Source organism: Castor canadensis, chromosome 9 (genome assembly GCF_047511655.1).
Source record: "Castor canadensis chromosome 9, mCasCan1.hap1v2, whole genome shotgun sequence".
NCBI classification, from domain to species: domain Eukaryota; kingdom Metazoa; phylum Chordata; class Mammalia; order Rodentia; family Castoridae; genus Castor; species Castor canadensis.
The window spans coordinates 138,819,941-138,834,563 of record NC_133394.1 but is presented as its reverse complement, the minus strand read 5'-3'; the positions used below and the strand labels follow the sequence as shown (position 1 = coordinate 138,834,563).

At 34.2% G+C, this 14,623-nt stretch overlaps 1 protein-coding gene across 3 annotated transcripts in view; it reads right to left on the bottom strand.

Annotated features, from left to right (window-relative positions):
- Kcnip4 (potassium voltage-gated channel interacting protein 4) overlaps positions 1-14,623 on the bottom strand; it is a 1,065,442-nt gene that overhangs the window by 829,377 nt on the left and 221,442 nt on the right. The window contains exon 1 of one of the 3 annotated variants that reach the window (XM_074042532.1): positions 3,707-8,990. The exons of the other annotated variants lie outside the window; for them this stretch is intronic. Coding sequence (XP_073898633.1) covers positions 3,707-3,794 — 88 coding nt within the window. The 5' untranslated portion in view covers positions 3,795-8,990. Of the gene's footprint in view, positions 1-3,706; positions 8,991-14,623 lie in introns of those variants that run through there. 3 annotated transcript variants of the gene reach the window in all.

Here is a 14,623-nt window from a genome sequence, read left to right as displayed (position 1 = left end):
CCACAATAACTTCAATGAGCTCTTGTTAAGGCTAGAAACCACTCAAAACAAATACATACTCTCTCTCTCTCTCTCTTTCTCTCTCTCTCTTTCTTTCCCATCCCTTCTCTTCTTTCTTCCATCCCTCTCACTGTGTTTAAAGTCTAAAGTTCTATATGTAATGGAATGATGAATTCTTATTTCATTCTTTTAATAATATAACTTTGTTAAATTTAAATCAACTAGTTAAACAGCAATTCAAAGTTTAACAGGAATTCTTTTACTGAAATTGCATTTGCTTCCCTTAGGTAAAGAGTTGAAATTTACTAATGCCTATAGCTCACAATAGTAAAGCCTGAAACAGAGCTCCAGGCATTATCCGCCTCAGACATATGTTTGGGGAATTGCTACTAATAGGAGAATGTGTTCAGGTCTTGATTTTTCAAGAACATGATGTACAGATTATTGATAAATATCAAAATAACCTTCAAATGTAAAACACTCCTAAATTCCCAAATACGATGAAACATTTCAAAACTCAGTTATCTGTAATACCATTCCCCCTTTCACAATGGGTCAACATTCATAGAATAGAGTGTTGTATGGTTTCTATGATGCACAAGTTGCCCACCAGTAGAAGCTTCAAATTGCTAGAGTAATTTTCATGCCCATCTCCATTTATTTAGATGTACAAGGATATATTGGGTAGCAGGATTCCAACTGGAATTGAATATAATGTAGTACATCAAAAGGCAAGTCTCAAATTCAGAAAGAATTAAGATAATTGATTCTTCATTAAACCTCAATACACTAAACTGGAAGTCATTAACTTGTAATAGTTGCCTATGAATTTCTGTGACTTATATCCTTAAGAAAGGATAGTTCAGAATATTTTTGTTTTCATGAAAAGGAAAGCCAAAATATGTGATTGTAAAATGTAATATTTTATTATCTTCTTTCTTTTTTGTTTGTTTTGTTTTTGAGTCTTGCTATGCAACAAAGTCTGGTCTGGAACTCACAATCCTCTTACCTCAGCTTTCTGACTTAAAATCTAATGTTTGAGAAGTGATTTGACATGAAATAAATACATAAGAAGTCTCTGGTGAAAAAGAATTATTATTTGAGCTGACAAAATTTCACCATTGAATCTGCCCTCTCTAACATAAAGGTTATTTTAGAAAAATCGCTAAGAACATTTTCATTCATAAGTAATCTTAGGTACTGCCAAAACTTATAAGAAACGCTCTTAGGAAAGGAATTATTTCCCTCTGAGTTGTGATAGCACTAATAAGACGCATCAAGGGAAAGTTTGTGTCTGTGAGGATGTCTTTGCACTTCAAAATTTCTGTTTGTATAAACACACAGAGCATTTTATTAACAAATAAGAAGCAACTGCCCAAAATACAAATTATATATTTCAGAATTAACTTGTTTTCACATATAAAATAAGTATCACTATTTCTTCAGATAATACCATTGTTCAAAACCTAAGGATAAAAAACTTATTGATTAAAGTTAAAAAAAAAGAACCGTCTCACATATACTCATATTGTTTAAATTTTTGATAACTACAAAGACATGCTGATTGTTCAGGATGCAATTAGCAGTCTCTTCAATATCTAAGCTTACAGTAAAATTTTTAAACTGATTCAACTCTGCGTCCTACTTCTTTATTAATTACTAGCTAAGGGACTTGAAAGTGCTCTAATGAATTTTACATTAGCTCCTGTAATATGAACAGTGTATATTATCACAGCATCTAGTAAATGCATAAATTGGCTTTTCCTAGTAGAATTCTGAACAGTTGTAAAGAATATGCAGGATTTCACACTTGTTATTATACAAATTGAACAGAAAAGAATTTTTGCAAGAAATGAGTTGCCATAATCACATTTGTCAGAACATAAATCTATCTTACTACTTTATGATAGTCAGTCCAAGTTCTCAAAGTCCAAAGGCACGAGGCCTATGATTTTTCTGCTGTGGATCAAAATAAAGAAACTGCTCCCGTTTACACTTCTAAATATTGCTCTATACTACCTTTACATAAGTTCCTCATCATTACCAACTAGTCATTAGGCAACTTTGTGTACTGACTGTATTTGTTAACATTTACGGCTCACAACTTTGGAACACTTTCCATTTCCACAAAACTCTTTGAAAACAGAAGTTTAAGAAAACTGTTCTACAAAGAGAATGAAAAAAGAGGGCAGAAAAGTTGTACCTAAATCCAATAAGAAACAGGTAGAATCTTAAAACTGTTTTATCAGAGAGGAAAATACAGACAACCATGGACACCTCACGGAAAGGCTTCTTTTGTAAAATATTTCTGTAGTTTCACACCAAAATAAAAGATCACATATTAAACATTAACCAGTGAGCCATGGTATCCTAAATGGCACACCATTATTACTTGGATGTTTAAAGCAAATATAGATTGGAGTATTTGTAATATAAATCTGAAGACCAGACAGGAAGCACAACAGAACTTCAAGTTGTCAAAAGTCAGGTATAGACTGTTAATAATTATTGTTTAAAACCTTAAAAGTTACCACAACTTGCTTGCTTAAAGATGAGCATATGGATATTAACAGGATGGTAACATTAGACTGTTAATAGAGATTAACACTTATTGGTACTCTCTGAAATCATCTGATTATTAAAGTTGCTCTCTCAAAATCTTTTTCTCTTCGCAATCTGTCAGTATGATGGTATATGCATTCATGTCAGTAACCATAAACAGTCTATTTTTTTAGCTAAATGTGGCTCAAATCCATCCTTCAACCTTGCATCACAGTGTGAATGTTCCTTACCTCACTCCTTTCTCTCATTTTGATTAAAAAAGTCAAATATAAGCTTGAATTTGAAGAAATAAGGTTAACAATAGTTCTCCTTGGCCAGAATCAAAGTGTTGTATTATAGTAACCCAGCTTAATTCTCTCAGAAGTTTGATGGTCTATTACAAATATCTATTATCAGTGTCCACAAATTTTGGTCCCACTTGTCACTTACTTAATGATGGCACTAAGGAATTTCATGGGTAGACAAACTGTTGGTTTAGCTCAATAATTTTAGAACATACTAAAAACATTTTCCTACTACCAACATTAAAATTTAAATAGAATTTCTATTTCAATCATGTAAATTTATAAACATTAAGATCCACTGCAATGAAACAGATATCAAAATGGACATCTTACTCTTCAGCTGTTTTCACATTTTGCTCACATTTTGCAATGAACTCAGAATTCCAAAAGAAATTTCCTTAACTGTTTCACTGCCAAGCCCCATCATCAAATAGTAGAAATAATCTATCAATTATCATGATCAAAGAATTCCAGAGAATTTCTACATGCCAGAAAGAAAGACAACTAAGTGCTCTTCCAGCAAACTGCAGCAAACAGGAGCCAGGGAAAAACCCTTTGCGTGATCTTGCCTTTTTTTTTTTTTCTAATCTTTCCACTCTGCAGACACTGATTCCTTCAACTAAGGCACAGCTACAGCAACACTGCTATGAAGACATAAAAGACACATTCTGAGAATCCAGTCCTACCCCAAATTAGAGCTGCACTGCACACATTTTTAGAGACATCAATCTCAGGAAACATTCACAATTGCATTTTATTAACAACATTAGGCATAATTACAACAAAGAAATAGTGAGCTTTCCTACTCAGTTTCAACTTGCTCTGCCAGCCTAAATTAAAAAAAAAAAAAAAGTCTTTACCTGTATGAAGAGAACCTGTTAATAGTCTGAGAAGGTACTGGGCAAATTTCAGTATTTCACGTTTACACCGTTTTCTACAGCCACTCATCTTAAGCAACAAGGTATTCGTCTGTGGAGAGCCAGAAGTCTTTGCCAATAGGAAAAAAAAAAAAAAAAGCCAGTCTCTGAGGGGAAACTTCTGTCTCAGTTTATGTTACAGGCTGACTTACAACTCCTGTGGAATTAGCTGTTAGTGCCTGAAACGGAAATTCCTTTAAGAAGCTACAGAAGCCAGATAGATACAACAGTAACAGAGTGGTGAGGAAGCGCTGCCTTTCAGGACGGTCACCAAGTTCTTCTGTAGCAACAGATAGGCTGCTGGTTCATACTTGTAGTAACCCAGCAATGGTGCAGCTCAGCATCCCCCTTCCTGGAGCAATTGCAACCTCACAGACCATTCCGAGGGAGGCGGGGCCTGAGATGCCAGCTCATCAATGAATCAGCATGTAAGCAGGTGAGAAGACAGATGACAGGTCAGTGGGGCTGAAGCCCTTTGGACACGAATAAAGATCCCGCTAATGCAATCAAGCCTGCTGGGGAAGAATCTCGGGGTGCAAAGCTGTACGGAATGATTCCAAAAAATAAAAGGGAAATTGGAAAGCAGGTGGCTCAAGGTCAGACATCAGACAGTTCCCTGACACAGAATTAATCAGATTCAGAAAGCCTAAATGGAGAGGAAGGGGGGAGAAAGAAAAAAAAAAGAGAGAGAGAAAAGGCTGATTTGAGAAACTGACCCTGATTTTAAACAAACAGAGTTGAAGATTTGCCACCAAATAGAAGCAATGCTGTTTTGTCACAGATAAATCTATCACCATTCATGGGCTCAGAAGCGGAAAACTGCTGATACCTAAAATTGGCTATGTTTTCTGCACTGTCCAGACTCAGGTATTTGGAAATTAGGGGAAATCATTGCTTTAAGACATAGTAGCCTGGAAACCAAAACTCTTAAAGTCCTATACTTTGCCTCCAGGCAACAGAGCTCCAAAACTAATTTGCTCTGTTATACTAAGAGGAAGAACTACCTCAGTTTCTTCTTGTTTTTAAAAGGCAAATGCAACTTGCTATCTCTGGTTGACTTAATAGAGCAATCAAAAGGGTTTAGAATTTCCTGAAGGTATGTTTCTCTTGAAAACAGTGTTATAAAGACAGTTATTGCCTAATCCAGAAAACTAAGACCTTGCATCTTTGAAACTGCAGTTTTTTTTTCTGAATTCTTAAGTGCCTTGGGCAGCTTCTAGGATTTGTTTACACTTTTAATTAATACTCTCAGGACTTTTGTTTGTTGGTTCTGTGTAAATATGAATATTATATCTGTGGTATTTAGTAGATATAGAATGTGCAAACTCTATATTTTAAATGCTTAGACAACCATCATTTATTTTTCAGATGATTGTAACTATTCTAGTTGGAACTAATATGTTTTAGCAACACTATATATAAAATAATGTTCTTATATGACAAAGAAAGATGCACTCCTGGAATCACAGACTTAAACACTTGGCATGATAACTCATCCCCGTCTCTAATTATCTTAAATCTCTAACAGTCTCAGGAGTCTAACCATTAACTAAGCAGGTTTTCTTGGAATTTTCAAAACTTTACATGAAAAAGATCAAAATAAAACTAGGATCAAACACAAACGTTAGCAAAACATGTTTGGAAGTACTTGCTTCCATACGTTTGGCATTAGTGATTGCATCTGTGACCAAATTTGAAATAATAGGCCAAAGAAATATACTACTGTATACTATAGTTGAGCCAATTATTTTAAAGCTTCATTGTATTATCTACCATATTGGGATCAGAACACATATTTTAGTCTTTTGAAAGAGAGTAAAATAAGATGAGCTATAGACAATCTTCAGCACACACTTTCATCATTTATCCAGCAAGAACATACATACTAAGCATCTGTTATGCCCAGACATAGTTCCATGCACTGGAACTATAGAAACCAAAAAAAGGCAAGTCTTTCATCTTATTGATCATACACTTCACTATAGGAAGCTACAGAGTAACAAAGTATAAATAAGAAAATTATCACATATTAATAAGTGTTATTGAGAAAATTACAACCCAGTCTACAGAACAGAAAGTGAGTAGGTTGAATGAACAGGGAAGATCTCCCTAAAAAAAGAATTTATGCTGGGATATAAATTACAAGGAGGTGATCATGAGATAGTAAGAGCAAAAATCACATGAATGGAGTAGCTTTTGTCGAGGTACAAAGATCACAAGCTGGGCATTAGCTCAGCATCCTCAAAGGACAGAAACGTGTGGCTGCTGAAGCACACTGAACCAGGAGAGATTTCTGGATGCTTTCACAGGAAAGATGGGGATACAGGGCTTGAAAGTCCATCTAGAGGATAAAACACTTACATGACCTTATCTGCCGGTAAAGATGAACTGTAGGGAGCAAGAATGGAAGAAGGAAATCTGTGGAGATGAAGCATAGTGGTCCAGGTGAGAAACGATGGAGGCATGGACTAGAGTGGAAATTAAGGTGGTTGGTTTCTACATACATGCAGAAAGAGTTAGTATGGCTTGGTACGCTGAACAGGAGCCTGAAGGTTAGAGAATAATTAAGGATGACTTAATGTTGGACAAACAATTGACTGGGCTAATTTAAGGAGTTAGTGGATCAAAAATACTGTGAGATTGCTGCATCATACGGTAGTTTCATTATAAATTTTAAAGTAAATTCCATATCCTTTTCTAAAATGTCTGTACTAATTTACCTTCCTACTAGTGCTCCCTTTCCTCCACAATTTAACTAACACTTGATACTTTTTTTCCTTTTGATAACCATTCTAACAGGCGTGAGATATGACTCTGTGTGTCTTCTTTTTAAGAAATGTCTGTTCTAGTGTTTTGTTCACTTTTAATTGGGTTATTTGTTTTCTTACTGTTGAGTTGTATGAGTTCCTTACATTTCTGGATATTAGTCCTTTATCAGATGTGTGGCTTGGCAACTATTTTCTCCCAAACTACTGGTCATGCCTCCACTTTGTCAACTTCTGTTTTGCTGTGCAGAAACTTTTTAAATTTGGTATAATCCCATTTTTCTATTGCTTTTATTGCCCAGGCTTTTTGAAAGTCATTTTTATAGAAAATCATTGCCAAAACCAATAAGCAAGAACTCTTCTACATTTTCTTCTGAGCATTTTATAGCTTTGGGTCTTAAATTTAAGTTTTTAATCCATTTTGAGTTGATTATTTTGGATATGGTATGAAAAAATGGTCCAACTTCATTCTGTTGCATGTGGACATCAGGTTTTTTCAATAATATTTGTTGAAGAGATTGTTGAAGTGATTCCCCATTATGTGTTCTTGGCACTTTTATAAAAAATACTTCTAGATATATATCCAGAAGAATTGAGGAAAGGACATTGTCTTCATCAAATATTATCTAGGATAACTGGATAATAAAGAAAACAGGCAGCATGTATACAATCAAATACTATTCAACCTTAGAAAAGAAGGAAATTCTGCCATTTGTGACAATATGGATGAAACTGCTAAATTCATTGTGCTAAATAAGGGAAACAAAAAAATACAACATGACCTGACTTTTATGTAAGATCAAAAAATATCAACTTCATAAAAGCACAAAGTAAAGTGATGATCACCACAGACTGGGGTGAGGGATAGTGCAAGAGGAAATACAAAGGGTAAAAAGTTTCAGATAAATAAGAGAAATACATTTTATTGTTATATACACAGCATGATGGCTATAGGTAACAATCATGTATGTTATGTTTCAAAATTTCTAAAACAGTACATTCACATCACAAAAAATTAAGTAGGGTAGGTGATATCTATATATATCAAACAGGCTGATATAATAATATATACACACTTCACATAATTTACCTTACTTACAATTATTATACATCAACTAAAAATTAAAAATAAATGCTGTGGTAGCCTTCTGAGGTTAAGAGAATAAAAAATTTTACTTTAGACATATCAGAAATATCAAAAATGTACATCTGGCAAAAGTACATTACCAATGGCAAAAGACTGCATGCTTTTACCCTAATATTAGCAGCAAGACAACAAAGTTTTTCAGCCAGTGTTATCCAACATAGAGTTGGAAGTTCTAGCCATTGGAACAAGGTAAGGAAAGAAAATTAAAAACGTACAGATTACAAAGAAAAATAAAATAATCTTATTTGCTGATATTTCTCTATGTATAAAATATCAAAAAAATCTATTAAAAGACTTAGATTAATTACTGAGTTCAGGAAGGTCACAGAATACAAGATGGACATTCAAATGGTGAACACAATACACATGAACATGTGGACACGAAATTTAAAATATAATTAACTATCACTCAGAAAATTAAATGATTGACTCTAATAAACAAGACTTGGGCGCTGAAAATTACAAAGATTCACATGAAAGAAATAAAAAGATTTAAATAAATGGAGAAAAATACTGCATTCATTTATTAGAAGGCTCTTCATAGGAAAGATGACAATTCTCCCCCAGCTGACATACTACTTTAAGGCAATTATAATCAATATCCCAGTAAGACTGTTTTAATATAGGCAAGATCATTCTAAAACTTATGTAGCAACAAAAAGGAACTCAAATATCCAAACAAATTCTGAAGAATTACTTTTAAGGCATGTATCTCCAATAACTAAGACTGCAGTGATATTTTCAGAGAGATGGACTCATTTGGCAACAGAATAAAAAATCCAGAAACCCAACCGTGTATTTACATACAAACGATTTTCACCAAAAGGCAGGAATTATTCCATGGGGAAAGATAGCCTTTCAACAGGTGAAATGGGGACAATCCAACATCTGTACAAAAAACTGAACCTTAACCAATGTTTTACACTTTATAAAAAAAAAATTGCTCAGAATGAATCACAGACTTAAATATGAATCCAAAGCCAAAGAAGGTTTGGAGAAAATAAGAAAACCCTCAGTATTTAAAGTAAGGCAAAGAATTCTTTGATTTGACAACAAAAGTCTGGTCCTTAAAGAAGAAATGAATGTTAGATAAAAAAATTTAATAAATTCACTTTCAAAGCCTCTCAATAGAGGATAAAAGACAAGCCACAGAGTATAAGTAAATATTTGTGAACTATATACTTGAGAAAAGACAAGTATCCACAATACACAAAGAACTTAACTATACAGAAGCACATTAGAACAATGACAGAAAATATGAGGACATATTTCACCAAAAAGAAAATTCAGGTGGCAAATATGTGCACTAGAACATATTCCACATAATTAGTTATTAATGAAATGCAAAAGAAATTTTTGATGAATTATTACTATATATGTATTATAATGGCTAACGTAAAAAATTGTGTGATCAAGATTACAGATATATATCTAAATCACTTCTATATTGACAGTGGAAGTACAAAATGGTACAGCCACTCTGGAAAACAGTCTGTGGTGTACTTCAATTCTAAACCTACATCAGACTTGCCTAACAATTGTACTCGTGAATACTAATCCAAGAGATATGAAAATGTACAAAATCTATGTACATTTAAATGGGTGTAGCATTTTACCTGGTGCTATGCTTTGGATATGGTTTGGGTGTCTTCCAAGATTTCATGTTTGAGAACTCAATTCTTTTTGTGAGTTATTAAGAGGGTAGAAAGTTAATATGACTACTGGGTTTAAAAGGTGAACCTTCAGAAAGTGGTTAAAATTAAAGCCATTAGGGTAGAGACCCCATGATCAAATCCTGTGGCTTTATCCTACAAGAGAGGCCAGAAGATGCACAGACACATGTACGCACTTGGGAGCATGCACGACCTGCACCACTTCAGGACTCTGCCAGAAAAAAGCCCATCACCAGATGTAGCCCCTCAACCATGGACCTTTAGAACTGTGAGCCAAAATAAGCTAGCTTTCTTATAAAGTTACCTGGTCTCCAAGAAAGGCGTAATACACTTGAACACAACCTAGATTCCCTTTAATGGATGAATGGGTAAAGAAACTGTAGTTCATCCACACCATAGACTACTACAGAGCAATAAAAAGGAATGAAGGATTGGTAGATACAACTTGAATGAATATCAAGGGAATTATGCTGTATTATTATGATTCACAAGGGAGAGTTATTCAGCCATAAAGAAGAAAGAAAATACGTCATTTTCAGAAAATGAGTAAAACTGAAGATCATCATAGTAAGTGAAATAAGCCAGACCCAGAAAAATGAATATCATGTGTTTTCTCTTATATGTGGAAACTAGATTTAAAAAGAAAAATGAAAACAGAAATGGGTCTAATTAGGGAAAAGGGGACCAACAGAAGAAGGAAGGGAAAAAGTGATGGGAGAATAATATGATTAAAATACATAGAAAGTGTGAAAATGTCATAATGAAATGCATTTTGTACAATTAGTAAAAATAAAAGAATAATAAATAAACCTTTAAAAATTGTATACTACATGATTCCATTCATATAACTTTCTTAAACTACACAATTATAAAAATAGAGACCATATACTGGATCCCAACAATAAATAACAGGGTAAAGGGCAGATGGAAGTAGAGACAGCGATAAAAGTGAAACATGGTGGATCTGTGCGGTGATGGAAGTGTTCTGTGCCCTACCACATCCATGTCATATACCAGTTGGCTATTGTATTATAATCCATAGTATATTTTCATTACAGAAAACTGAGTGAAGTCTACATAAAATCTATCATTTTCTTATAGTTGCAAGTTAATCTATTATTGTCCCAAATTAAAAATGTCAATTAAAAATTAATAAATATAATTTGTAAAAATAGTTTTAGGTGTGTTGCAGTTTTAGGTGTTGAGCAGACACAAGTGAACCAAACAGACAAAACTGGTGCCTCCTGGAGCTGTTGTTAGAATGGGGAAAAGAATAGAAAGGGAAAAAATATGCTAAACAGAGCCTGTGCAAATAAAACATGATGATCAGAAATTCTCATGACAAGGTGACATTTCAGTAGAGGTATGAAGGAGGTGCAAGGATGAGCCATGTGTCTACCTAGCTTATGTGTTAAAGTCCTTTGTCTACATGTATAATTTATGTAGCCTTTGGATAATCAGCCAATACTCCACAAATCATTCTGTATGGAAACTCTTAAAGCCAGCCTTCTGTAAAATCTTACTTTTTGCATAATCTTTCCTTTAAGGAAAGCAATAACTAATCATCAATTGTCTTGGATGTTTTCAAGGAACCCATTGCCTATACCTATTTATTATTAGGAAGTGCATAAGTAAAAGTAATGTTGTTTAATGTTATCCTCAGGAAAATGCAAAACATATTTAGGAAGATAAAATTTTAAATGTCACAAAGTATTAGAAAATAAAAAGAAAACTGCTCTTTTATTTATCAGCTCAGTTGAATTAAATGAAATAATTATGCCCAATAATCAATACCAATAATCAAGTTTGCATGGTCAATAATAAACAGATGCTCTTAGTGTTTCAAAAGATGACTTTGCAAAGCCACTGTCAGTTACAGGAAAATGGAAGGAGCTTTAAAACAGCTCATGAGGACATGGTGTATAGGCTACTAATCTTCTTTGCAGTAAAGTAACAGATAAGTTTCATTTGAAGGCAGACTCACCATGTGATAAGAATGGAACATCCTACAGTGAGATACAATTCCTCAAGCAAGTACTTGTCTTGGTGAGTGGGTTGTAGAAGGATTTAAAAGTATAGGCTCTTTTCAAGATGTATTTATCCCATTTTCATTTTTGAAGAATATTTTTTCCTGACCAGTTCTTTCAGAGAAGGCCAAGTCTGAGTAAAACAAATCTTAAATGCACTAAGGTGACCCTCATTGCTTCTCAGAATGGAACACTGAACATTCCTGGTTGAGAAGGGAAGGAGATTGGCTTCTTTCCAAGGAAAGAAGAGCTTCATGATTCCAAGAAGACTCGTCACAGTGGAGTTTTCTCCCACAGTCTGCTCCTCTCAATACATCTTGGAGTATTCTGTGTATCTCAGTGGGAATAAACATTGTTATGCTTCTCAAATTGTCACAAGTTGCAAAATTAAACATGTGCAGCATAAAAATAGCACACCATGGGGCTGCAAAGAGAATCAGAACAGAGCCTTGCGGCAAAGTCACAGGTTTTGAAAGTGGGTCTCGATAAAATATCAGACTAGCCAGTGTCCATTAGAGAGGAGGGACTCAATGCCAAGTCCATTAATATTCCAGAAGCATCACTATTCACCTACCTCAATGAATAAAGAGCAAGCCAACACACTATTGCCATTTGCATCAACTTTGTGACAGGTTTGTGAAAACAAAGCAAGTCACAATCAAACCTTTTGGCATAAAAATACCCCTTTAGTTTGCCTACCCCCAAATCAACCAAAAAACATCCAGTTACTCTTCTAGGTAATGCCCAGATGATACACTTATGAAGGCTTTCTAACATCATTTAATGTTACCCAAATAGAGACTAAAACCTTGATAGATATGAGAAGTCTGTCACCTTGAAATTAAGAAAATGAGAAACTGACCTATAAATAAATTCACAGAAGTATACAGTAGAAATTGAGACTTAAAAGGCAAAAATACTAAACAAAACTTGCTGGAGATGTGGAGAGGTGAAATTTTAATCTAGAGGATTAAGTTTAAATATATTTTGTTTTGTTTTGTTTTTAATAGGAAGAACCACTACCTGTCATATATGAGTATTGTGCTGTACATAAAAAGTGCTTATGATGTCAATGTATTTTCTTGGGAGATAGACCATTTAAATTGTGCACAAGCTAGAGCTGAGGCTCCATCCATGTGACTCCACTAACTCACAGCCCCGTCTAAAGGCCTCACTATAATTATTATGGGAGCAGGGAGGAGAGATGTGTTATGATGTCTAGAATCAAGTGATAGAGACAGATGCATTCATTAAAAGACACCGAAGGGTCCAACCCAACAGACACAGTTGGCATGGTGGGTACAGAAAGGAGCTTTCATGTTGGTCGTAGGACTTCAAAATAGGTAGGGTGAGTGGCCAAAAAGAAAGGTGGGCTGTAAATTCATTCATAGATTTATACCAAGATTATAAAAAAGGAGGATTAGACATGTCCCTGTGACCAATATTCCACAAAATGAGGCTGAAAACTCTTCCTAAAGAAACATATACCAGGTATGTTTCATGAGAGATTTTTTTTGCTCCCTCTGGTAGAAAATATGGAAGAAGGAACTGGGACTCTAATGTAGCATTGAAATTAAACATCAAATTATTTACCTTAACCCTGATGCATATCACTCCATGATTAAGCAGTCATGCAGTCTCAAGTCTAACAAAACATATGTGATTGTTGGGAGTATTAAGGCAATATTCCACAATTATATAATAATTTAAAAATGCATAAATACATATGCTTTTTTCTTTAAGGAGAACCCTGGAGCTTATCCACTCAATTTCATTCTTATTCCTACTGAATTTTTCTCAGAGTATGATGTTTGGCCTATTTATATCAAAACTACCTGGAATGCCTGAATTCCCAGAATAATTGGGAATAGAGGCAGACTACCTGAGTATGGAGCAGGGAGTCATACAAATTTATATCACCTGAGTTCTCAAAACCACAGAATTTCAGTTATCAAAGTGACCTATGGCAACAACCCTTGTGGATTGAAAAGTCAATGAAAACACAAATCGTAAATTGAAGATGAGAAAATCATGGCTCTAAAAAAGTTCCAATTAGCTATTAGGTATTTCCACCTAAAGCCACCAGCTTTAGGATATAGCCTTGGTAATGCATTCCCAGCCTTCCATTTCGAAACAAATCACAGAATCAAGGAAGCCTCATTTTCAATTACATCAAAGATGATCAATAGGCAGTTTTTAAACAATTTGGATACTCATTTGGCTTCGAGAGAAGTCAGTAGCCACAAGCAATCCTGTGGTGGTATCTGTTCAAATCGAATAAACTCTAGACTTGGGGATGCTGCCCTTTTATATTTTATTGGAATGGCCAATGGATTCAAAAACAATTAGGCCTCATACATGATTTAAACCTATTAAATGAGACCTATTGAAACTATTCCAGGAATGGGGGAAGGGCGGAATAAAGGAGAATGATGGAGGGGGTGAATTCACCTATGATACATTGTAAGAACTTTTATAATTGTCACAGTGTACCCCAATACAATAATAATATGACAATAAGAAAAAGATAAAGTGCTGATGTTCAAAAAAAATATACTTTGGATCCAGCATGCTATTCTCTTCCCTCACTCTATTGTTGTCCAGAAATTAGTCCTTTTCAAATATGTCATATATACATACGTATTATTTGACTAACATAAATATGAGTAAGCAAAACTGTAATCAAAAATATTTTTATTTGTTTTACAAAGGAGAGGTACAGAACTTTTTGCTTTATTCCCTTGTGAGGTGACATAGCAAGAAAGACAATTTTGATTTTTAAGTAACTCGGTAAAGAGTAGAAGTATAAGTGACAATTTTGAAAGAATAATAAATTTATTGGCTTTCCCTTAGCCTCCACCCAACATACAAAGATGATGACTTGATTTAGTGAATATTTTAACTGAGTTTCTATTTATCAGAAAGAACTAGGAACCAAATTTTGTATGATATTAAGACCCATCAGAGCATTTAGAAATCCTTATCTACCATTCAGAAGAAAGGTCAATGTTTAATGTCAAATGTCAAAGGCATCTGGGTAGGACTGTCAGTTAATGCTGAATACCAGGAGAATCTCTGCAGGGAACACAGTTGTCCTATAAGTCTGTGGTCACATCATCTCAATATTAAATGGAATTGATCTGTTTTTCAGTTAAAATTGAACTGCCTCAAACTATTTATTTATCATAAAATAAATCCCACATTTTTAAAAAAGAGAAGACTTAAACCAAAAATCAAAAAGAGATTAA